Source organism: Hypanus sabinus, chromosome X2, assembly GCF_030144855.1.
Source record: "Hypanus sabinus isolate sHypSab1 chromosome X2, sHypSab1.hap1, whole genome shotgun sequence".
Classification (NCBI taxonomy): domain Eukaryota; kingdom Metazoa; phylum Chordata; class Chondrichthyes; order Myliobatiformes; family Dasyatidae; genus Hypanus; species Hypanus sabinus.
The window spans coordinates 18,824,089-18,850,200 of record NC_082739.1 but is presented as its reverse complement, the minus strand read 5'-3'; the positions used below and the strand labels follow the sequence as shown (position 1 = coordinate 18,850,200).

Below are 26,112 nucleotides of genomic sequence, written 5' to 3'. Positions count from 1 at the left end.
AGCCATTTGATGGAATGAAGGGGGAATTCAGGGTGGGAATGAATGATGATGGAAATGGGTGAAGGTTTTCTTGAGGGATCAGAGGAATACCTCCAGGTCAAAAAGAAACTTAAAAATATACTGGGCCATAGCTATGGTTTTCAGCAGCTCTTCTGACCTGGCAAGACAACCATCACTGCTTTCCTGCTCAACACAAAGGGATAATGGTAGTTTGGAGCCCAAACCAACCTCTGTATGTAATGAATACCTCACCAATGTGGGATATTCTGAAATTTTCCAGATTGAGGATGGACACTAGTGGTTTAACACATGGCTCCATTATAACAAATCCCTGCTTTTGTGATATACAGAAATGCTGAAAACACTTGCCTTCTCCTGAATGGATTTGTAATCAGGACCCAAACCTCCAAGTTTCACATCCTGTTTTATGTTATTGTGGTCTCTCATCGTATAAGGCTGCAGAAGAAACAAATGGATTCAGATCAACATACTTCAACCTGTAGTGTAGAAAACACACAATCCAAAGAGTGAAGAGAACTGTAGGTCAGGGAAAATCAGAAACTTCATCAAAGGGGTTGTGAAGAGTTTACAGATAGTGAGAGCTGAAGGTATTTGGAAGCGAACAGGGGTTGAGTGATAGGAAGGTGAATTCTTTAAGGAATCAAAGTTCAATGTACGTTTATTATCAAAGTACATATATGTCACCATTAACAACCCTGAGATTCATTTTCTTGGGGGTAATCACAGTAAATACAAGAAACACAATAGAATCAGTGAAAGACCACACCCAACAGGATGGACAACAACCAAGGTTTAGTAATCATGGAATGAAAATTGTTTTCTGGAAATAACCAGATGGAACTCAAAATAAAAAATTATTATAAACTTCTACACTTGAAGTTCGTTGAAATTACATACTTCCATTACTTCTAAAATCTAATGTGAAATATGGTATTGTAATGCAAATAACTTGGAGGAAAAATCTTGAACCCCAAACTTACTGCTAGCTGGGGCCATAGCTATCATAAATGCCTTACTCATTAAGATGGACATAGAAAGAAAGGATTAGTTCAATCCATCTACGGTTCTTGACTAGCAAAGAGTGATGCATTTCTGTTTACTGATCATTTTATGAGAAGCATATATTTCATTCACGCAGAACCTTTTGTGTAGAAAATACCCAACTCAATATAGCAAAGAAAAAATTAGGTCAGGAAAAAAGTGAAAGTCATTTCTCTTTCTGGAAATAGCGCCTGAGTTGATGAGGACCACAGTAGTGTAGCGGTGAGCGTAATGAAATTACACTTCTGAGTGTCAGAGTTCGGAGTTTAATTCCAGTGCCGACTTTGTAAGGAGTCTTTGTACGTTCCCCCCATGGAATGTGTGGGTTTTCCCCGGATGCTCCAGTTTACTCCCACAGTCCAAAATGGCTGGGTATGTTAATAGGTCAACGTAAATTGACCCGTGATTAGGTTAGGCTTAATTGCGGTTGCTAGGGCAGCATGGCTTGAAGAGTCGGAAGGCCCTACTCCATGCTGTATTGCTAAATAAATGAGTACTTATGGCTTTCAGATTTTTAATATCCACAGTTATTAGACTTTACAATTTAGCAATCAAGAGCATGGGAAGGACGTATTGCTGGAGGAAGTCATAAAGAATTCTGGTGTGGGATAAAGCAATGGAAGGAACTGAAAATAAGGGTATGGATTCTAAATTGAAGGATTACTTCAAGTTTTATTGGCAAACAGAATTTAAAAACTAGATTTATGAACTGTTTGTTTAAAATTAAGTCAACGATTTTGCTAAAAACATATGTTATTAAAATATTTATATACAAGTTGCTCAGAGAAACAACATGCAATGTTTAAAAAAACTATTCAGTTCTATTAGAATGAGGGAAAGAATTTGTGATGTTCCAGGATTCACAAACACAATTCTTGTGACAGAATCATCTTCATAACATCTAGAATTAGTTGAGGATTGTACTGGTGATCCCATAAAGCTTAAAGAAAACTATAATAAATTGAAGAAGGGTTTAAATCTCAGAAGTTTAGAACCAATCTATAAATTTACTCAGAAAAGTGTTTTCAGCATATGTTCACATATATGACTACCTCAATGATTAAATAACAATTCACGATAAAGGAGTCACTAATTCTCCCTGAAAAGGAAAGAATACAAGACTCAAGAGCTATGCCAGCCAGATATCACAGATTCTTCTTTTAAAGTCTTGCAGTTTCAGAATTGATAATATCAACTAATCATTTTCAAAATTCAGTTTGAGAAAACAAGTATTTACTTTCTATTGTAAAGTTTTTCATAGACAGCTTCAAGATTATGAGGAAATTTGATAAAGTTCTCACAGGTAAAATGTGAAAAATTCAAATGCAAAATTAAAATCAAGAGGAAGCACAATTACCTTTTTGGTTTATGAAGAGCACAATTAAGACAATTTCCCAAAGAAGGCAATTGAAGAAAGCAATATAAATGCGCAAAAACAAGAATAAATGCACACCTGAACAGTGATAAGATTGATGGTCACAATCAAAAATATCTGGTCCTTGGCCATGTCTAGCAACGAAATTTTAACAGTTGAAGTGTGATGCCATATTTACTTCTGGTATAAATACTGATTAAGTGGAGGAGATTCCTGAGACACACTTCAGCTTGCAATACAACAGATATCAGATCAAAGGGTCAGTTCTAAGCAACTTCTACCCATTCTTACCTTGCACCATTTAGTAACAAGATTACAACTTCTTAATGAGTAAATAAATACCTAAAGGGCCTACAACTGAGAGAATTAATAAACACAAAGAGAAATAATTATTATAGCATAGGGGGAATGAATGAATCAGACAGATCTGTGTTTTGGGCAGAGGTTAATCCCCAAAGCCAGTCTACAGGGCAGGGAGCTGAGAACAGCTAGATCAAAAGTGAAAGACACATTACCCCAGTTTACCAAGTCTGTTTCTAGGCTTTATGCTAACATTCTAAGTGCAGTTTGGTCATGGTTCTGATAATCACTTTAACCATTTGTTGCTTTGGCTGCTTCACTGGTACATTTCAATCGTCCATCAACATTATCAATATTCTCTCTAGTAAGAAAGTGGAACACTTAATTAGAATCCAAGATCAAAAAGATAAAGAAATACACAAACCACAGTTGGCATCAGTTGATCAGATCCATGACTGGAATATTCACATGCCTCCTCAACTGTGAAACAATACTTCAATTTACATTATCAAAATCAATTAATTGATAGGATGTAAATGTACCTAACACACTTCATTAAATAAAGTATAAAACAATACACCAAATGAATCTACTTATCACTGTGAACTAGTTTCAAGTCTTCTGCTGAATAATCAAACTAATATTCTATTCTAGCTGAACAACTACTCAACCATTCAAAGAATTAGACAACTGCACACAAATCATTGCAAAACAATATTCTCATGGAATATGACAATGTAAAAACTAAAGTTAATGTGTTAACTTCATCTGCCTAGGATTTCCTCTTAGCCTCTTCTACCTGCTGAGAGAAGACAAAGGATTTTGAAATCCCAGAAAACCAGACTGAAGAACAGCTTCTTCCCCACTGCTATCAGATCAGTACTCTTCCTTCACTTCCCCTTCCTGGTGGTGCTGCCACGTTATCACACTCTCAACTCTACCTCTCTTGGCTATCCCATTATTACCACTTTAGCAATTCTTTTGCACTGCTTCAGCTTGCAGTACCCTCTTTGCACCATTCTGCTGTATTGCACTTATCACTATATTTATCACTGTGATATTACCATGTTTTCTGTTCACCCTAAGAGCTTTATGAGAGCAATTAATTACATTGCACTCAATGACAATAAACTATTTGAATCAGAAAATCAGGTACCTAGCTTTGCACATCTGTTATCTCCGAAATTACATGCAATATAATTTCAAATATTTGAAAAATTATAACATAATAGTTTCAAAACTTGGACTCAGTATAAAAATATAAACTTTAATACTAGATCTAATATGCCAGTGGGAATCACTGTTAGCATTTTCTGCACTGGGTCAATGTGCACCAACCCACCTACCAATCTTTCCCTCCTACCTCATGTCCATTTCATGAATTAAAGCTAACCACATCACCGTCATAATAAAAATCACTATACTACTTCCTTAAAGAGGCTTAAAAAGTTCCCACCTACCCAAATCTTACTGATCACCATTTAGATTTTAAAATCACAAATTTATTTAAAACTTTATGCTTTGAATTAAAAGCTAGAAAGGGAATTTTGAGAAATAAATACAAAGCATAGTGGATATAATTTTATCTATCATTTTCTAAAAAAATCAATCTGCCAATGTTTAAAGTTTACATTGCGATAGTAAAATGTTGACATAGATCAAGTCTTTAACATAAGCTCTTTGCCAGTCAATACAAAGTATTTTTTTCAACCAAGCTACAAAACAGGGGCACTGCAGTGATGATCTATTGGTATAGTCATATAAAGTGTTCAGTGTTACCTCTTCACTTACTACAGGAACTTAACTGGGTTTCCATCAGTTCTGATTTGAAATTGTGAATAGATTTAAGTAGGTTGCTGATGGTTCATAGTGCAAAGAAGGATTTTTCTTCATGTTAAAACATTAATAGTACCTGAATGTCTCTTTGAACTCTTAAGGGAAACCTAGAATACCTTAAGAAGAACAGTGCACTCAAAATAGCAAACTTCTAGCATTTCTAATCTAGCTAGAATTGGGGAGGTGGGGGGTAGGGATGCTAATTTGGAAAGGTGGCAGGATATCTGGAGAACCAGTGACAGTAAAGTCAGCTAGAAAGAACTAAGCTCATGGGAATCCTTCCCCTCCCAGGACAGTTTATAGGTTTAGGATAACATAGCTGGGTTTCTTTGAGGATCAGTAAATAAGGAGCTTGACAGGAAGGCCCTCATTTCTATCTGCAACATACTTAATACTACCAAGGAAAAGCCACGATAACCAGGTCTTTGGTGCTGAGTCTGCATCTGTGGCTCACCGGGGGTGGGGGTGGGGTGCGAAGTAGAAGGGAAGAGCAATGGTGACATAGGGGTCAATAGGAGATCAGACAGGAAATTCTGTGGACATGAATAAGACTCCCAGATGGCATGTTGTCTCTCGGGTACCAGGGTCACAGGGACTTCTCAGATTGAGTCTACATATAGCTAGAAAAAAGGATGAGGTCCTAAAAAGTGAACTAGGAAGGAAGCTGAAAAGCAGGACCTCAAGGGTAGTACTCTTAGGATTGCTGCTTGTGCCACGCATGAATGAGGGTAAGAATAGGATAATATGGCATATGAATGTATGGCTGAAGATTTGGTACAGGGGGCAGGGTTTCAGATTTGTAGATCATCAAAATCTCTCTGGGAAAGGTATGAGCTGTTACACTGGCTGCACCTTAACTTGAGGGCGACCAATGTCTTTGCTACAGTTGTTGGGGAGGATTTAAACTAGTTTGACAGGAGCATGGGAACCACAGGGATGGTCAGATGATGGAGCAGTTGGTGTAAAGGCAGATGCAATGATGAGAGAAACTGAGAGGAAGGATAGGATATAAATGCAGTCAAACTGGATGGGTTGTAAAGTGTTTAACTTAATGCGAGAAGTATCAGTAACAAGGGTGATGAACTTAGAGCATGTATCAGAGCTTGGACCTACAATGTTGTGGCCATTGCATATACTTGGCTGTCACAAGAGCAGGATTAATTGCTGGATATTCTGGGGCTTAGATTTTCAAAAGGGACGGGGAGGGAGATAAAAAATATGGGGAGTGGCATTGCTTATAGAGGATAGTATCACAGCTGCAGAAAGGGAGGATACCATGGCGATATCATCTACTGAGCCAGTGTGGGTGAAGGTCAGAAACAGGAAGGGAGCATTCAATATTAGGAGTATTGTATAGACATCTAATTGTAACAGGGACATTGACAGCAGATCAATAAGCAGATTTTGAAAATGTGCAAAAATAACAGGATTATTGTCATGGGTGACTTCAACTTCCCTATTATTTATTGGCATCTCCTTAGTACAAAAGTTTTAGATGGGGCAGAATTTGTTAGGTGTTTCCAGGAAGGATTCCTGAAACAATGTGTGGACAAGCCAACTGAAGGAGAGGCCATATTGGGTCTAGTACTAGGCAAGAAATCTAGTCAGGTGACAGAATTCTCAGTGGGCGAGCATTTCGGAGACAGTGACCACAACTCCCTGAACTTTACCATAGCCTTAGACAAGGACCCCAACCTCTTACTCAGTGTCAGCAAAACCAAAGAGTTGATTATTGACTACAGGAGGAGGAAAACAAAGGTCCATGAACCTGTTCTCAATAGGGGATCTGAGATGGAGAGGAACAATAACTTTAAATTACTTAGCATTATCATTTTAGAGGATCTGTCTTGGGACCAGCACACGCCATTACAAAGAAGCAAACAAGATACAGCAGTGCCTCTGCCTTATTAGAAGTTTGCACAGATTTGGCATGTCATCTGAAACTTTAACAAACTTCTAAAGATGCACAGTGAAGTGTGTCCTGACTGCTTGCATCATGGCTTGGTATGGAAACACCAATGCCCAAGAACAGAAAAGGCTTAAAAAACCAGTAGATTCAGCCCGGTCATTGAGCACATCTACAAAGAGCATTGCCACAAGAAAAGTGTCCATCATCAAGGACCCCCACCATCCAGCCATACTCCCTTCTAACTGCTGCATTTGGTAAACCATTACAGGAGCCTTAGGTCCCACACCACCAGGTTCAGGAACAGTTATTCCCCTTCAACCATCAGGCTTCTGAACTAGTGTGGATAACTTCACTCACCTCAACACTGAAATGATTCCACAACCTATGCATTCACTTTCAAGGACTCTGAAACTCATGTTCTCAGTATTATTTATTTACTATTTAGTTGTTATTATTTTCTATTTGCACAGCTTGTCTTCTTTTGCACTTTTTTTTTGGCCATCTTTGTTTGCGTGGAGTTTTTCAGTAATTCAATTGTATTTCTTTGTTCAACTGTGAATGCCCTCAGGAAAATGAATCTCAGATAGTATATGGCGACATATATGAACTTTGATAATAAATTTACTTTGGATTTTGAACTTTGAAGGATAAGAACTAATGGTGTGGAGAAGTATTTAATTGGCAGGCTCATTATGATACTACAGGTTGAGTACACCTGATCCGAAAATCAAAATTCCAAAAACCTCCGAGATTCTAATTTTATTTGAGCACTGACATGACGCACAAGTGGAAAATTCCACAAGGCACTAGCAAGGTTCCCAGATGATGTGCAGGTCTCTGTGCACCACAGACAGTTCTTAGAAGTGATCTCACATATGTAATGAACAGAAGGGAATGAAAAATAGAAAAACTGCATAGAGCAAAAAATTAAGATCTCAATCGTGTATTGAAAGAGTGGATTCATAAGCGTCTGAGTGAACATATGACAACGGTATGCTGATCATGAAACAATCAAAGATCTATCATGATGAACTGAAAATTAAAAGTAATTGTGAATATTCAGGCTAGTTGCAGAAATTTAAGAAAAGACACGGCATTAAATTTTTAAAGATTTGTTGTGATGAAACATCTGCTGATCACAAGCAACAGAGAAATTCTTTGATGAGTTTGCCAAGATCATTGCTGATGAAAACCTAACACCAGAGAAAGTCTACAATGTTGATTGTTTTTATACCTTACATAAAAAAAGTAAATTACAAGTATAGTGTACTGTAACCTTTCAATCAAAACATGGTATTGTAGGTGGAGACTGAAAGCCTGTCAATGTTTGTTGTTCAACAGTTGATTCAGGTATTCTCCCAATGCTTTTGTTACCCTGCACACATTATATTTTCATTATAATAATGGTATCTAATAATTTTTACTGTTAACTACATCTGTGTAATGAACAGATGTAAAGACACAGACTGCTTATCGGTAGTACATAAATTCAGAGTTGGAAATGATGGCAATCACAATCATCTTATTATATATTCAAAATCCAACATCTAAAATACTTCTGGCCTCAAGCTTTTCAGATAAGGGTTATTCAACCTATATTAGACAGAAACTTGGGAGTGTAAATTGGGAACAGATGTTCGCAGGGAAATGTACAATGGAAATGTGAAGGTTGTTTAGGGAGTATTTGCATGAGATTCTTGATAGGTTTACCCTATTGAAAGGAGAGCTAGAAGTGAAGTCAGATGAGTCGGATTAGGGAAAGCCCCAAGGCATTCGACATGTATGTGAAGAACGGGAGGATGACTGAACTGAAGGCAAGACCAATCAGGGATAGAGGAGGAAACATGTGCTTGGAATTGGAAGAGGTAGGGGAGATATTTAAAGGTGCTTCAGCATTCATCAGTGAGAGGGACTTGATGAATTGGAGATCAGCACAGAACAGGCTAATGTACTGGAACATGTTGAGGTTAAGAAAGAACTTTTTGGAATTTTTGAAAAATACTAAAATAGATAAGTCTCTGGGGCTTTTTGAAAAATACTAAAATAGATAAGTCTCTGCGGCTGGACAAGATATACCATAAGTTACTACAGGGAAGAGATTGCCGTGCCTTTGGCAATGATCCTTGTGTCCTAATTGGCTACAGGAGTAATAACAGAAGAATGGAAGTGGCAAATGTTTTTCCTTTGTTCAATTAATGTAATAGGGATAATCCTGGGAATTATAGACCAGTGGGTCTTACATCAGTGGTGGACAAACTATTGAAGAAGATTCTTAGAGAAAGGATTTACAAGCATTTAGAGAAGCATTGTCTGATTAGGTATTTGTGAGGGGCAGGATGTGCCTCACAAGCTTGATTGAATTATTCAAAGAAATGTCGAAACAGCTTGATGAGGGCAGAGCAATAATTGCGATACATATGAATTTTACTACGGTGTTTGGCAAGGTTCCCCATGGTGGGCTCATTCAGAAAGTCAAGAGGCATGGATCCAGGGAAACCTAGCTGTGTGGATTAAGAACTGGCTTTCCTACAGAACACAGAGAGTCATAGTAAATGGAGCATATTTGGCCTGGAGGTTGGTGACCAGTGGTGTGCCTCAGGGATCTGTTTAGGGATTGTGGAACGAGCTTCCGGTACAAGTGGTAGAGGCAGGTTCGATTTTTGTAAGTTAAAGGAATGGAGGTATATGGACAGGAAAGGAATGGAATGGAGGGTTATGGGCTGAGTGCAGGTAAGTGGGACTAGGTGAGAGTAAGCATTTGGCACGGACTAGCAGGGCCAAGATGGCCTGTTTCCATGCTGTAATTTTTATATGGTTATATGATACCAACTCTTAGTGAATTTTATAAATGAATTGGATGATGAAGTGTAGTAGATGGATCACTAAGTTTGCAAATGACAGGAAGGTTGGTGGTGCAGTGAACAGTGCAGAAGGTTGTCATAGGTGACAATGGGATATTGATAGGATGCAGAGCTGTGCCAAGAAGTGGAGATGGGGAACAATCCAGAAAAGTGTGAAGTGATGCACTTTGAAGGTTGAACTCAAAGGCAGAGTACAAGATTAATGGAGGTACTCTTAGCAGTGTGGAGTAACAGAGGGATCTCGAAGTCCACATCCATAAATATTTCAAAGTTGCAGCGCAAGTTGACAGGCGTATGGTGTGTTGGCCTTCATTATTCAGGTGATTGAGCTCAACAGCCTTGAGGTAATGTTACAGCTCTATAAAACTCTGGTTAGAACATAATAGGAATATTATATTCCGTTCCAGTCATTACATTATAGGAAGAAAGTGGAAGATTTTGAGAGGGTACAGAAGAGATTAACCAGAACGCTGCCTGGATCAGAGAGCATGACTTACGAGGAAGTGTTGAGGAAGCTAGGGTTTTTCTCTTTGGAGTGAAGGAGGATGAGAAGAGACCTGATAAAGGTGTATAAGATAATGCGGCATTGGTAGAGTGGATCATCAGCATCTTTTTCCTCAGGTGCAATGGCTAATACGAGAGGAAATACTTTTAAGGTGACTGGAGAAAAGTATAGGAGGGATGTCAGAGTTATTTTTTTTAATGCTGAGATTGGTAAATGTATTGAACACATTGCCTGGGGTGGTGATACAGGCAGATACATTGGGGATTTTAAGAGAATCTTAGATAGGCACATGGATGAATGAGGGCCATGTAGGAGAGAAGGGTTAGATTGACCTTGGAGTAAGTTAATAGGTTGGCACATCATCATGGGCTGAGAGGCGTGTACAGTGCTGCTCTCTTTCATATTCTATATTCAATCTATGGTCATGGCATTGTTGCTTCCAGGAAAAAATCTGTACTGTCCTAAAGAGCCTATAAGAGATATCAGTCAGTCTAAAATTCACAACTGTACTGCTCTTCTTTTAAAGCAAAACTGAAAGAAGCAAGCTCAGGTTTGGTGCCTACACATTCTGCTGGGTGTATTGAAGGGTGTTGATAATTTCAATAATAAGAACTAAACTTTTCTGTATACATAAAATGGTCTCATAGTTATTTAATAAAACAAATAAATACTTGGTAATTTCTCATTTTACCTTGTAGTGCTTTTTTTCCTTGAGCTTATTAACCTTCTCCATCTGTGCCAAGTAGCCATCCGAGTTACAGCGTATCATTGATGGTAGTATTTTTTTGTTTGGTCTTGCATCCAGTTCAGAATCACTCTCTGCCATGGGATAAATGGAGGGCAAAACCACGTGGGAGTCAGGGTGTGTGTGAGCCAGACGTGGTGTATCCTTATAAATGTTCTCCATTTGCTGAATGAGTCGCGTGCTTGTAGACTGAACCAAATTCTGCTGATGCAAAGATAGAAAGGGAAGTGCAGGGAACCTTGGGAAAAGCAGAAAGAAAATTCAACTACTTTCATTCATTTGAATGTTACCCGCCTACATTATTGTTGTACAAACAGGAATTATTTGGTGAAGATTCTTATCATTCAGAGTAGACTTATGGATGTAGTCCTCATTCCCTGCAATGGCATGGAACAGAAAGCAAGGAAATAGGAGCATGGGTAGTTCACCCAGGCCCCCAAACCTGCCCCAGCATTCAGAATGATCATGCTGATTTACCCCAGGCCTTAACACCTGTTCTGTGATAGTTACCTACTGACATCAATTGCACTTTCTTTCAAAAAATTATCTACCTTTACTCCAATTATATTCCCTCCACAACTATATAGGATTATTTAGCTTTGGAGCATAAAGGAAAACACTGGATTTCAGGAAACTGTTGGACAGCTTTACGTTACAAAATGTCAAATTTCTCTTCTACCGTGGCCAAAATGATAACATGTAGTTTAGTAAAGAGGAACTTACACTATAAATTACTGTACTTAGAAACAACAGATTATTCTAATTTATCAAAATACCTTATTTAATCTCATCACCCATGGCTTTCACTTTGAGTCGGAAAGCCATGGATGAATTTTTCAATCAACTTCACTTTGCAGGCCTATCATTGAATACCCACTATGACAGGGCATAAAAACATTCTTTTCAGTCCTGATTGCTGAATAGGAGCCATCTGGCAGATGAAAACTAAGTGTCAGCAAGTTAAAGTAACAATTGTTAAGTACACTCAAACTTGCTCAAAGGGCTTACAATGTACAATGTTAAAAAAAACAAATAACTCTTTCATCTGATTTTTCTGATTTTTTTTCAAAATATGACAGAAACCATTCTATTCAATAATTGGAAAACAATTAAAATGTTAGTTATAATAAATATATACAGGTATATGATTAATGTAACCTATATAAAACATCTTAAAATGAATGAGATTTAAGTATATCATTAATGTGTTTATGAGTTGAATGTATTAACTTTCAGGACACCATAGTAGCATTGCAGTTAGCACAACGTTATTTTAACTTAGGGCATCAGAGTTCGGAGTTCAATTCCTGCATCCTCTGTAAGAAGTTTGCATGTCCTTCCTGTGAGTGCATGGGTTTCTTCCAGGTTCTCCGATTTCCTCTCACATTCCAAAGACATATCAGTTAGTAGATTAATTGGCCATTGTAAATTGCCTTGTGATTAGGCTAGGACTAAATAGGTGGGTTTCTGTGCAAATCAGCTTGTTGAGCCAGTAGGGCCTGTTCCATGCTGTATCTCTAAATAAATAAATACATAGATAATCAAATAAATAGATAAATAAACAAACTTTGTTTAAAAAGAAGCCATGTAATTTTGAGATAACCAGACAAAGTAATCAACTATCTGGCAATAAGTAGAGAGACAAATTCCATACCAAATGAGTTGAAAACACATATTACTACTTCTTGTTTCTTCAGTTTGCAAGGCCTGCTAAGAAAAGCCAGTTCACACAAGCCACTGTCATTGCAACAATGCAGAAACTGATAATCTCTATTGCTGACCAATGGTTCAGTGGTTTTTGATAGCTAAATCAGGCAGCAGTCATCTTTAGTGGCACCCGTCACTGAGTGATCTGTGCAATGGTCTGAATCAAATAGCACTTGTAGCTGCCAGCTCTACATGCCTTCAGCAAATACCAATCACATTGATGAGATATACTGTAGTAGTAAATATGAAGAGCTGTATATTGAATGTCAACATATGCTCTTTAATGCTGATTTGTACTAGGAACTGGGGGAACCAGAAGGCAGGAAATTAATTAATTGCTATGTTGAGAGACTGCCCATCTCAAAACAACCAGGCAGAGCTTGGAGGATAGTGAAATTACTGACAGTAAAATCCATATTCCTTTTGTAAAACTGAAGTACTGCTGATCACCAGGAGAAATGTACTAAAATAACTTAATATTTCCAGTGACTAAGGTTCTCCGATTGTCAAAAAGGAGAAGAATCTCAATTTTTCCCCTCATTATTCTCGGACAACATGATTGCATATAGATACAAAGTAACTCTCCTTATCTATCCTGTTACCAAAAAATAGCTTGCATTTTTATAGCAATTTTTTAGTAAAATGTCACAAAGTACTTAAGCAATCAAATTTTGATGTCAATATGTTCTAGGATATTTAGGTATAGGGCCACAGCTGAATCAAATTTATTGGTTTTAAGGAGATTCTTAAATGAGCAGGAGGTGGGTAGAGAAGCAGAGAGGTTAATTTCAAGAGTTTGAAGAATGAAGCAAACAATGGCATGGCTGCTAATGGACAATCATTTACAGCTGGGAATGTGCAACAGCACGGAAATGGAGGAATACACGCATCATTGTCTGAAGCAGGTGAGGAGGAGACAAGGACATGGAATCTGATAATAAATCTGATTCTTCAGCAAGGAAAAAGACTTTGTTTGATCACATAGGCTGAATGCAGTCTATTAGCACTAAATGTTTAACCTATTCAGAAACATCAATATCAATTTAATGAACAAAATCTAGGCACGAAGCATTGACTTCACTGCAGGTATTTTGTCATTTGACCTTGCAGATTTACATCATTATTTTCCCCAAGAACCACTGGTAGATTCGAATTCCTTTATGACAACTTGTTATATATTTTAGAAACAGATTACTGGCAAACAGAATTGCACATTTATCTGAAGAAGGCAGCACTATGTTTTCTAACATCAAAAGAAGTGAGACATAAATTGATTCCTTGATGTACTTATGAATTGCATATGATGTTTAATCTTCAGCAATACTGAGGAAATGTGTTGATGGCTATACTGTATTCTGATGTTTGTCCACTTATTTTTCTTTTTGACTCTCCCAAACTTGATAAATTACAATTTTCTTCTTGGATACATTCCAAAGCATCCTTTTTTTCAACATGCCTCATTAACCTTAAAAGGATCATATATACACAGAACAAATGAATAAATATTCTTCATTGACATTAAAAGGCTCTTTAAAAAAACTGTAATACATCTTTCATAATCTCTCACAATAACAAAACTTTTCATATATGGGTTTTAGTTAACAGTATTATGATTTCATTTTACAGATGTTGAGCCTATCAAAGCTTACTGAAATTTTAAAAGCCAGTGTTATTTTCTGCTTACCCTAAACTCCCATATTCCTTTCCAAAAGAGTTGTGATCTTCTGTCATCGTTTTTTCCTGATTCATTGAGTAGGGCATCGGATTTAATCGAGGTTGATTGTAAAGACCTGGCACTAATGTTCTAGCATATGCAGCTTGGTGATATTTCGGAATGAGCATTAGATCATGATGAGTCTGTGCATGGCGTACTTCAAAAGGACTTTGTACATTATACATGAGTTGACGCTGCCCATTTTCTCGTGGATTCAAAGTTGTTAAAAATTTTGATCTACCAGTGCTGTATTGGTGTGAATTGTGTATGGTCCCTTGAGAGTCCTGAAAATATGGGAGAGGATTTTGGGGCTGAAGTGCATTATAAACTTTGTGGCTTTTGTAATAAGAAGAGTCTTGGCTCATTGGATGATGTGATGGTACTAGCCTAACAGTCGTTTGTGTGGTATCACTAGATATAGCTGGGATAAAATCTGAGGAAGTATTTAAATGAATGTTGAGATTCACTGTTGGCTGAAGGTTGGGAATAAAAGCAGGACCAACTTGACTGTGTAATGATGATGCAAATGTATGGTCACTGCTAGGGGTTAATGGAACACTGTCATCATCTTTATGAACTATCAGCAAATCAGAAGTATTTTTATTCTGACGAGCTCCTGCATCTTCAATATGTCGCATCTTCTCTTCCTTCTGGGTTTTCTGTGCATGCTGTTTAGTTGAAGGCTTATCAGGCGGCCGTGGAGGTTTCTCTCTCACTATATTCATCAATCCTTTTTTCTTAGTAGATAATTGTTTTGTCTTGCAGTTCTGAAAAAAATCATTAGCATAAACATACAAAATATCAATACCAAAATATTGTGGATGATTTCCATTTGTCCATTTCCTGCTAGATAAATGAACAATCTGCAATTAAAGAACTTGGGTGCTTTGGTGGTACCAATCATTCCCTGTTTCAGCCAGATGCAAATTTTTGTGATGTCTGCAAATGGGGGATCAGTTCATGTTAAATGAGCAAATGTGCAAATCAAGGTCCTTTTTGTTGGTTGTTAGATGCGGTTTCTTATCTTTGCATACAAAGAGGTAAGCAACATGTAACAAATGCTCAACCCTGTTGTATTAGGTGCTCCGTGACATAATTTAAGATTATTGAGGCTGTCGGCCTCTCAATAAACAAGTCAGAAATCTTTCACTTATTTGCTCGCCATGGACAACTACCACATTCTTCTCAGAATATTCAGATACCTTGCTGATTAGTTGATACATAAACCTTTTGAGGTCTCTTCAGAGGATTAGTCATCATGAATAAGCCTCTCGTTATCTAACAACTAGACATTCTAAATTAGCTGCTCTGTAGAATCATGGGTTTATTGGCTCTACTTGAAAGTTGCACTTTGCATCAGAAATTTGAAATCATACAATACAATTAGTGATAAATTCTAAGAGAGAAGTCATCATTGGGAGGTAAGAAAATCCATCATATGATGAAGCACAATACTGCATCAGAGTGCAGAAAGAGAAAGGAAGATTAATTAGTGGCTATCCAACATAACTGAGGGTACTACATTTTGAGTATGTATCTTTTCCTTTAAGGCAGTGTTAGTGATTTGTTTATGTTGAAGTAATGTCTTACTTGAAGGCCAATTTAACTACTAATTTACCACGACAACCATGAGTCAAATTACTTCTTGCACAATATTATTTTGTGCTATCACATACGGATGGCACTCACTGATGGGTTTGCATCTCTGACTGTCAACCTGGTAAGCTTCTGATATGTAAGAACATAAGACAAAAAGAAGCAGGATTAAACAATTCTGCCCTTCACAACTGTTACCCATTTAATAACTTCATGGCTAATCCTTTACAGCAGTGGCACGTTCCTCCACTAATTGCAACTTTGTTTATTACTCTAGTATTCAAATAGCTATTAAAATATTTAGTGACCAAGTCTCCATGGTCTCTTTTGTAGACAATTTCAAAAATTCACTATTGTCTAGGACCCAGCTGATGAAGCTTTTACTCATCTTAACTGTGAATTGTAACACCTTGTTTTGAAATTGAGGCACTTAGTTCTAGATCCCCAGCCATGGAATCTCTACCTCTCCCCTGTCAAGCCTTTTAAGATTTTTTATATTTTAATAATGTCACGACTCATTTTTCTAAACTGAGGAGATTATTGGAGGAAATTTCACAATAATAAAATAAAAAAATGATTACATCAGGAATTAATCTAGTGAATCTTTGTTGCATTTTCATTATAATAAGGACAGGAAATCTCCACATAACAGCTGTTTGAGTAATGGAAATTCATCATTTCAAGATTCACAAACTACAATCTAAAATTTGGGCTAAGCAAATTAGCTCTCATGGAATTTGTATGAGAAAAAGTAAATAAATCAAAACAGTTTTTAAAAATTTCAATTCCTTGATAGATACACATTTGATAAACTTCCTATATGGAAAATCACATTATAGACCATTTCTCGGAATGTAACCCTCTTATAACGTGAAGTTTGCCTGTATGTCATTTCTTAGGTAGGGATAACAGATTTGTACACAACAGTTCAGGTGTAATCTCAACAGAGCCTGAAATCCATGCTTTTATCATTCTATTAAAATCCCTTTGCAGTGAAAGCCAACACAGAATTTGCCTCTCTATTTTTAAGATGGATCCCAACTTATTCAATTGAAAGCCATCGCAATGGAACAGTTTTTTTCTCCAGCACTGCTGCAAATGCCTCATGAATTGAAATCCATTTTTCCCACATCAATCTCTGAATGATACATTCAAATTCCTGGTCTCACTGACCCCAAGTTTCTGTTTTTAATTATGTCCATGCAGTTCGAGCAGCAAAAGGACTGTTGGTTCTATCGGAACTAGTAAGGAATAATTGGACAAATAGTTATCAAGTTGCTCCATTTTGTAAGAGCTATTTGGTTTACTCTTTCGAGGCTGTCCTTCTTTGCTGAAGAATAAGCAGGGTGAGGGGAGAGTTGAACCTTAGGTCAGCGAGTATTCATTGTTCTGCAGCCACAGGAATACAGAACATCATATTCTTCTTAGGACCAGAGCTGACAGTTGGTAAAAGGCCCCAGTTAACACCCCTTTTAAACTGTACTCAAGCACATCTACCAATTATTAAGTCACTATGTGTTGTAATCTGCCCCGTATTCTATTTGTGATGACTCGCAATTATTAAAGCTATGTTCAAAATACCACATTAAATTTGCATCTCATTAATTTCTGACATTAATGACCCATTTCATCATTATATTATAAATGACATTGGTCAAAATAAGTGTATTAAATAGTAAAAATTAGCAAAAAATCCAACTAACCTCTAATCTCTGTGCCCTTTGCATCCACTTCATTTCAGTACTGTTCTCCTGACCATCCACAGTATTTTGTTTGGATTCCCTAACAGTCATGGTCTTGGAACTTTTTGTTGTGGATACCTATAAACATAAACAATTGGTTTGAAAATACAAAAAAAATCTCCATATTATCAAAATCAGATTATATAGTTATACTTAAACATGATCATTTCAATGTAAATTATGTATCAAATTTGTTGTCCTACCTCAGCATTTTTCCTATAAGATTCCTGAATAAGACTTACGGTGTCAAAGAAAATGTAAAAAGTCTGTGTATACAGTATGTGAAGTTCTATAGTATCATGCTCAGCATATCCCTTTCCAAATTTTCGGGTTCCAATATAACAACCATCTTGATACAGGTTAGTAATGTAGGGTAAGTACTGAATTTTAGAGGTTCAGCATTACAAAGATTCACTTATTATTAAAGTATGTATCCATATACAACTTTGAGATTTGTCTTCTCCAGATAGCCACACAACAAAGGAAGAACATGGAAGTCGTTCAGGAAGAAACATCAACTCCCCCACCCCTGCATAGAAAAGAATGGCATCCCAATCATCAACCCCCAAACCCCTCTCCCCGCATATAAAACACAACAAAAGCATTGACTCCCCCGGACTCTCCAACCCCACACAAAACACAACAAGGACATCGACCCCCCCCCAACTCCCCTCCCCTGCACAAAATACAACATTGACCCCCAAACCCCCTTCCCCACACAAAATGCAACAGGAACATTGAACCCTCCCCAAACCCAACTCCCCTACACAAAATACAAGATCATCGACCCCCAAACCCCCCTCCCCATACAAAAAGCCAGCAGAACACAACAAGAACAGCAATCCCCAAACCTCCAACCCCTCACACAACAAAATTGAAAGAAATGGGAGAAAAACACAGAATATAAAAAACATAAAACTGAAAATGTCCATAGCCTATAAATACACTTACTCTCCAATCTGCCAAAAATCTACTTTAACGTCCTCCTTCCCTTGGTTTTGTCACATTTGCAATGCTATTTTTGCCTCCCAGTGAATCCAACACTTTGGCACTTCCACCATTTGCCACTACCAGGTGTCTACATAAGAGGAGTCTATAACATCCTTAAATGATGCCAATGGATGCTCACCTTTTCCATCCCTGACAGTTGTTGACTTGAACTGCTTATGCTCTGCACCTTTGGTTATTTGCTTAATGTTCACTCAGTTTCTATTGTCTAAGATGGTCATCCACCCATTAGCCTGATGATGTAAGTCTCTCAACCTATTTTTATCAATGATCTGTTCTTCTATTTAAAAACAAGGTGCATAGTAATTCCTCCTCTCGGTGGATAAAGAACCTCTGGAACTGTCTGTCCCAGAAGGTGGTGAGTCATTGGAAATAATTGAAGTGGATATAGATAATCAATTGAAATTTCTAAGAATTGGGGGCCATGGGAACCGCCACAGAAGAAGTGATGAGGCCAGCATTGATCATCCATGATCATACTGAAAAACCTGAGGGGCCTGGTTTCCTACACCTGCTCCAAATTTTCTCTGTCAATATGTTCTTGTATTGTATGTTAGGAAGACTGCAGGTCATAATCATATTACATCATTATTCCAGGCCCCAATCACTCAAGCCATTTGCAAGCTATTCTGTTCTGTTCAACTTTATCCACCAAACTGGGCTGACATAAACTTTGTAGCATGTAATTAGCATTTGTGACAATCTCCATCATCTCCTGTTCTTTTCACCTTGGGCTCACATTTCCGGCCTGCAGGTTCTACATTTGATACACAACTGCCTGCATTTTCCAACATCTCCAGTGTGATTGCAGTATTGAATCAATCTTCCTAGCCTTACCACATTTTTCAAAGATTAACAATCGTTTTGTGATACCCTTTGGTACCTTGGCACAATGGACTAATTATTCAGATGCCTGGACAAACAATCCAGAGAACTAACTTCAAGCTCCACCATGACAACTGTGGATATTTTATATAATAAATGCTTCAAAGTTTGGGAAAACATTAGTCTTAGTAACAATGACTAGAAATATGACAAGATTGTGGGAAAACTATTTTTAATTCACTTCTGTAGTTGCATAGCTGATGGTTAAACTTCTACCAAGCATACAGTAATTGGAAAAGAAATCAACTTTACATGAAAAACAGGTAATTGTGAAAAGAGCAACAGGTTAAACACAATGATCTCAGAACAGTGTACAAATATCTACAGTTAATGGTTAAAAGCTAAGACAATTGATAACTGATTCCTAGATGACTGCTCTACAGTATTAATTGACTAATCAAAGAATCGTACATTGGAAGCTGTCACGAGAAGAAATCTGTGACATTTAAACTATGAGCAGCACTACTTTCAACCTTAGAGGTTTCTCTCCAAATCAAATATTGCCTTAAACTGAAAATACTGTATGCCACAATCCTTTAATTGTCACTGGTCTAACAATATAAAAGTGCCATTCCACTGAGGCAGATGAATAATACCATATGCTAGATGATCCATTAAACTGACTCAGTACCAATTCACTTCCTGCAGTTTGCAGCATAGAGCTTTTGAGCTAAAAGACTTAGGGAAAAAAATTCAGTGAGGTGTTGCAAAAGATGCTCCATTCTTGCAAAACTTGGGTTATTATTGCATTGTCTTCACCAGTTATGTAAAGCCATTCAGTTAATTTTGTCAAAATGTGACAAAAATTGTAATTTCAACAGCTATTTGATTAGTTTGCTGTAATAAAAACATATGCTACCCCTGCTTCTATTCACTAAAATGTCTTTGTAAATCCTGTCCTCTTTCCTTCAACCACGCCTAGAACAAATGGAAATAAAAACTCAATACTTCTTTGTCACTAAAAATGAGATCACATATTCAACTACCCCTGCAGTAGTAAAACAGTTTTGCAGAAAGGTGATCGATTTTAAATATTAATTTTGTATTTCTCTCCAGATTTACAGAACCTACAATTAATTGTTATTATCTCTTTCTTACAAATGATGGTGAGTTGCAGCATATGTTATGTAACATGGATTATTATGATCGCAGACTTCTAGTGTTTGCCTGATAACAGGTAAGACTTATATAAATATATTAAAAAATTAGACCAGAAGGGACAATCCCTCATTTCCCTACTAGATATTTTAGTATCTGTGATGTCAGCATAGATTGTTTGGGTTTTCAATACATTTGTAGAGAGAGTCAGATGACAAAGTGATGTTTTTGTGGAGCTGATGGAAGTGAAGAACAACTGTGATTTTCATGTTAACTGCGCATGCATGTTTGCTGGAGGCTGTTGTCCCATTTGTGCACAAAGAGTGGAGAGCCTCACACCATTACAGCCAATTGTGAGTTAATTATATCAGTATAAATACCTAAAAATTGTACTGCCAAATTACATACACAATATGCAACAATCAAGGAAGGCAAATTAATTATGTGGATGGTCACAGGGTCAATCAATTTGGAGGATAAAGGGAGTGCATAGGTGAAGCACTTCAGGCATGAAGCAACATCGGTGCACTCTTAATCAGCCCCCTCATTCACAGAAATGAATAATGCACATTACAATAATGTATAATTGAAGCAAAGATATTGGTTTGTAATGAAGATACAAATATAAAAGTCACACCAATATGATCTTGTGGCACTTTTTGTTTTTATTTAATCTATAATATGCACAGATGTGATATACAAGTTTATGAAAATGAATAGGAGAAATCTAATTTCCACCATCCTTCTTCCCAATTACCTCAAGTTCAATGCCACTAACTTAATCAATTTCCATTGGGTGGTTAAGAATAAAATTGTCCATAAACAGAGAAAAGGCATATTCTACTGTCAATAGCAAAAATATTATAGACTCCAATTCAGAATATGTGAATTACATTTCAGCTATGGCTTATATACAAATGCTCTATTCTGTTAGTAATTTCTGGACAGGGCAATTATATGGAGATACTTATTCAAAGGGTAAATTGTTTGGGAAAATATTATGAAGAATCCATTTTCCCACCAAGAAAATGCTGGCACACAGTAAAAACATGATATTATTAGTGCAAGCAGCAAAATCAAATCATTGTAACAAATAGTTGGAAATATTCTAAGCTTAATTTCTTCTCACTTAAGGGAATTTCACCTTTATATAAGTAACTTACTACTGTATATGATAACATTTTCTAAGTTACAGATAGCTAAGCTAATTTAAATTATATGTGTAATCATTGTATTAAAGTCCAACACAATACATATTTTGGGGGTATTTCGCTGAAAGAAAATTAATGCTGTCTTGGAGAGAAAACACACAATGCACTTAGCAGGCCGTTAACCTGAAACACTAACTTTATTTCTCTGTTCACATGTGATATCCATTTTTTCCCATTACTGGATTTATGTCATTATAAATATAGTTAAGAATTTTAAGGGCCACATTACGTTCACACATGTGGACAAATAATATTACCTTCTGCTAAAATAATCCACAATATGTCAGTCTTTCATAGAATCTGCTGCTAACCATCTGAATTGGGTTTTGTGGGACACAAAATTTACATAAATGGATGAACTAACTGTCTCGATTTCTCCATTGACTAAGTGCTATAACTTCAGAAAGGTGGCTTGGAAAGTTAATTAAATTGGCAATATCCCTAAAACTCCCTCTCTCAAAATGCATTTAATTTTATGTTGGATGATCAAGAGATGCTCAGCAGAGAAGTCACCTAATACTATAACACATATAATAATACAAAATGCTGGGAATACTCATCAGGTCAGGTCATTTCTGTGCTAAGGGAAAGAGTTACAGTTTCAGGCTGAAGACCCTTCATCAGATTATCATTTAGCATTATAACACATTGATTTTATTGTACTGAAAACTTGAGGCACATTAATAGTTTAAGGTAGAAATGCAAAATTTGCTGCAACAAATAATGTGCAGGAGGCACCCCAGGGAATGAAGGCACTGTCAACGTTTTAAGGTGAAACACGACATCAGGTCTGCAGATGTTTCAGCAAGCCTCAGGGTTTTGTCTCACCATTCCTTTTCTCCTCTCAACTCTCACTGCAGACTTTTGATCCAAAATATCAACAATCCATCTCCCCTACAGATCCTGCTCAATCTGCTGAGTTCCTCCAGTGGACTGCTGCATGGGTATGGGTTTTGAATGAAAATTTGTATTGTGCAATTACTCATGTGAATCCTTCTTTTCTAACCTTCAAAATACTTGATGTGGTACGAAGCATCTTTAATATTAGTTAGTCGAATAAGTGCAAAGTAAATACCACCCAGGAAGTTTAATCAATCCCTAACAAATAAATGTATGTGAATTATTTTGACACCCTATTACATTGCCATTATAGTTGTACTAACACAAGAATATTTTGGTTACAAGCTAGATAAGCATTTTTATTTCACTTTGAAGTTTAAAAATGAAAAAGTGAAAATTGATTATATTGTATTAACAAGAGAACAGTTTCTACTGAATACATTATTTTATGTTTAATAGTTGATAACATTTTCTAAAACCCGACAACTGAATTCCAACTTGGAAAGGATAGCTTACACAATGAATTATTATCTCCATTAATAATTACAGAAATAGATACTGACTAATGCTTAAATAAATTTGCAGTTGCTTTAATGTACAACCATCACTTGATTCCTTGGCTTTAAACCATTTTAGTACTTGTCAATAAATTGAAAAAGAGGATGATTCTTCACCACATGAGACCAATGTTGGAAGCTTTTCTGAATAATATGGTTGTACACCTAGTGAAAAATCAATAAGATGTATTGCTTTGAAGTATTCTTTATCTATTTTATATCAGTGGAGGACTGCAAAAATGGCCTTTGACTCATCAGTGCTGATTACTAGGGCATTTATCAGTGAAGTAATGGCATGATTAAATGTTTACTAAACCAATCTTTGCCTTATGTTTGATACATGCTTTAAATATAAATTGAATTGACTTTATTTCTTACATCCTTCACATACGTGAGTAAAAATCTTTACGTCTCCGTCTGAATGTGCAATGTGCAATTTATAGTAATTTGTAATAAATAGTATGTACAGTAAGATATACAACAGAACAGTCAATATAGCATAGAAATACAATTGTGTCAGTGTGAATTAATCAGTCTGATAGCCTGTTGGAAGAAGTTGTCCTGGAGCCTGTTGGTCCTGGCTTTTATGCTGCTGTACCGTTTTCCCGATGGTAGCAGCTAGAACGGTTTGTGGTTGGGGTGACTCAAGTCCCCAATGATCCTTTGGGCCCTTTTTATGAACCGGTTGCTGTAAATGTCCTGAATAGTGGGAAGTTCGCATCCAAAGATGCGCTGGGCTGTCCGCACCACTCTCTGCAGAATCCTGCGATTGAGGGAAGTACAGTTCCCATACCAGGCAGTGATACAGCTAGTCAGGATGCTCTCAATTGTGTGTCCCCTTAGAAAGTCCTTAGGATTTGGGGACTCATGCTGAAGTTCCTCAACCATCTGAGCTGAACAAACAATATGCTTCGTTCTAGATGTTTTTGTGACATATCAAAGAATACAAATATAGGTTACTCCCATTGTAGATATATTTATCCATCCTTGCAACAAATTTGGCATAGTTAGTATGATTACTTGGAGGGCTTTCTCAATTAGAGTTAAAAACTTCTATGACTGCAAATCTTTGTGAACTCAGTCATATATTTGGTCACTCTCCTCTTCAGATGTTAGTCCTGAAGACAACTACCAGAGCACAGCTTCACCAGTGACAATATAGTGTTGCTAGTGCATCTCACTTCTTACTGCACCACTGGACTCAATACTTGATTCTGGAGCAGAGCTCAATTGTGCCAAAATTCGCACTTCATATCTGGCACCTCAGCATTACACCAGCCATTTATCTGAGTGTGGTCAATAACTTGAATGGTCAACTTAAAAATATTTTTCTTCCCTTGCAATTAATATTAAAATTTTTACTTGCGCAATTTAATTGTGTGTTAAATACATGTTAAAGTAATTTTATTATTTAATTATATTTCTTGATTATCAGAGACATTTAGAAATAGTTGAAATGGTCTTTGACAATACAACCCATTAAGTGACATTCAGGCAATTCAGAGGGGTAGCCTCAAAATCCACATCTAGAGTCAAATCGCTGCTTACACACCGCTGCACTTCATGATACATCCATGGCACAGTAGCCTCAAATTCAATTGGAACCAAGGGGCTGTAAATGTGTAGTGAAGCCATGGTGAATGCAAAGGGAAGAACACAAGACTGCCCATAACATTTTACACATAAAAGAAATGAGACAGCCTACTGCATTGTATGACGACAAATAATGTAGCTTGGAAAGCATATGCTCTATTATTAAGATAAAGCTGCATCCTTTGCTGACCAGCAAAGTTGCCTCAAACGAATTAGACTTGCCTTAATTGTCCAATGTGAAAAAGTAACTATTAATAGAACGTAATTTTTATTTCCAACTCTAAGCCAGAAACGTGTAAAATCAAGTGATAGATTTTGTAAAGAAAATTTTGTATCTATAATAAACTATAATATTAAAGTACAAAACATACTGAGACTACATGCAAATATTGTACTGCTAATGATAAGCCAGAATTTATACTGTTGCACTGTGCCAGGACACAGAACTACACAAGTTCATAGTTATGTTTAAGAAATTGGGAAAAGGATTTGGAAGGAATCCTTCAAAAGATGGAAATTATTCTGGCGAACAGACATCAATCCGAATGGTTAAATCTGTTTCTCTCCTCACAATGCTTTCTGATCTGCTGAGCATTTCTTATTTCCAGAATCTTCAGTTTTTATCCCCCTCTTTCAGGTGGTGAAGTAATGACTTTCTGGCAGGCTTTCTGAAAGTAAGCAAATATAATGAGCTAGTAGAGCTGCCATCTCACAGCGTTAGTGCCAGGCATGATCCCCTCGGTACAGTCGGTGTGTAGTTGGCATAGTCTCCCTCTGTTCACGTGCTTTTTCTCTGGGTTCTAATGTTTCTTGCACATCCCAAAAATGTGTGTGTGTGTTAGTAAGTTAACTAAAGATTGTAAACTGCCACTCATGTGTAGACAAGTGATTGAATCTATAGCAGAATAACAAAGAACATAGACCAGCACAGTATTGGACAGGCCATTTGGCCCACGATGTGCCGACAGGTACTTGATTACTAGCAGAAATTTGATGGTCTTTGACAACATGAACTATCGAATTACCATTATGTAATTCAGAAGTGGGGTCTCAAATTCCCCAGCTGGAGTTAAACCACTGCTTATTGACCACTCTACAAGCCTGTTTCTGCACTGTATTTCTCTACATATCTATGATTCTATGACAGAGGATTCTTTATCAACTAGCAACTGTCAATTTAAACAGCCTGCACTAAGTTTGAAACTCTACCCGTAGAGAGCATTTAGCAAATTTCTTAGTACAATAGAGTACATTAACTACAGCAAATGCATTAACTATGGTTTTAGTACAGTAAGATTTCACTAAAAAGAGGCCAGAATGTCCAAAACCAAACCTTTCTGTTTTCTCACAGCCTCATGGCAGCCTTTCTGGCTGTCATAGATGATTCACTTTGCCATCCCTTACCCACTTCAAAGGTTCATTTTATTGTCAAAGTATGCATGTACAATACAACTCTGATATTCGTCTTCTCCAGATAGCCAAAAAGCATAGAAAAAAACATGGGCATCATTGAAAGAAAAGACATCAACTGCCCTTGTGCTCAAGGAGTGACTGCCATCAGTGAACAC

General features: G+C 37.0%; 1 protein-coding gene across 4 annotated transcripts in view; it reads right to left on the bottom strand.

The window, feature by feature from the left end:
• Positions 1 to 26,112, bottom strand: part of jhy (junctional cadherin complex regulator) — a 67,605-nt gene that overhangs the window by 9,246 nt on the left and 32,247 nt on the right. For all 4 annotated transcript variants that reach the window (XM_059957098.1, XM_059957099.1, XM_059957097.1 and 1 more), the window contains 4 exons: positions 17,314 to 17,430; positions 13,985 to 14,781; positions 10,540 to 10,831; positions 366 to 456 (listed from right to left, as the gene is read on the bottom strand). In XM_059957098.1, coding sequence (XP_059813081.1) covers positions 366 to 456; positions 10,540 to 10,831; positions 13,985 to 14,781; positions 17,314 to 17,430 — 1,297 coding nt within the window. The remainder of the gene's footprint in view (positions 1 to 365; positions 457 to 10,539; positions 10,832 to 13,984; positions 14,782 to 17,313; positions 17,431 to 26,112) is intronic.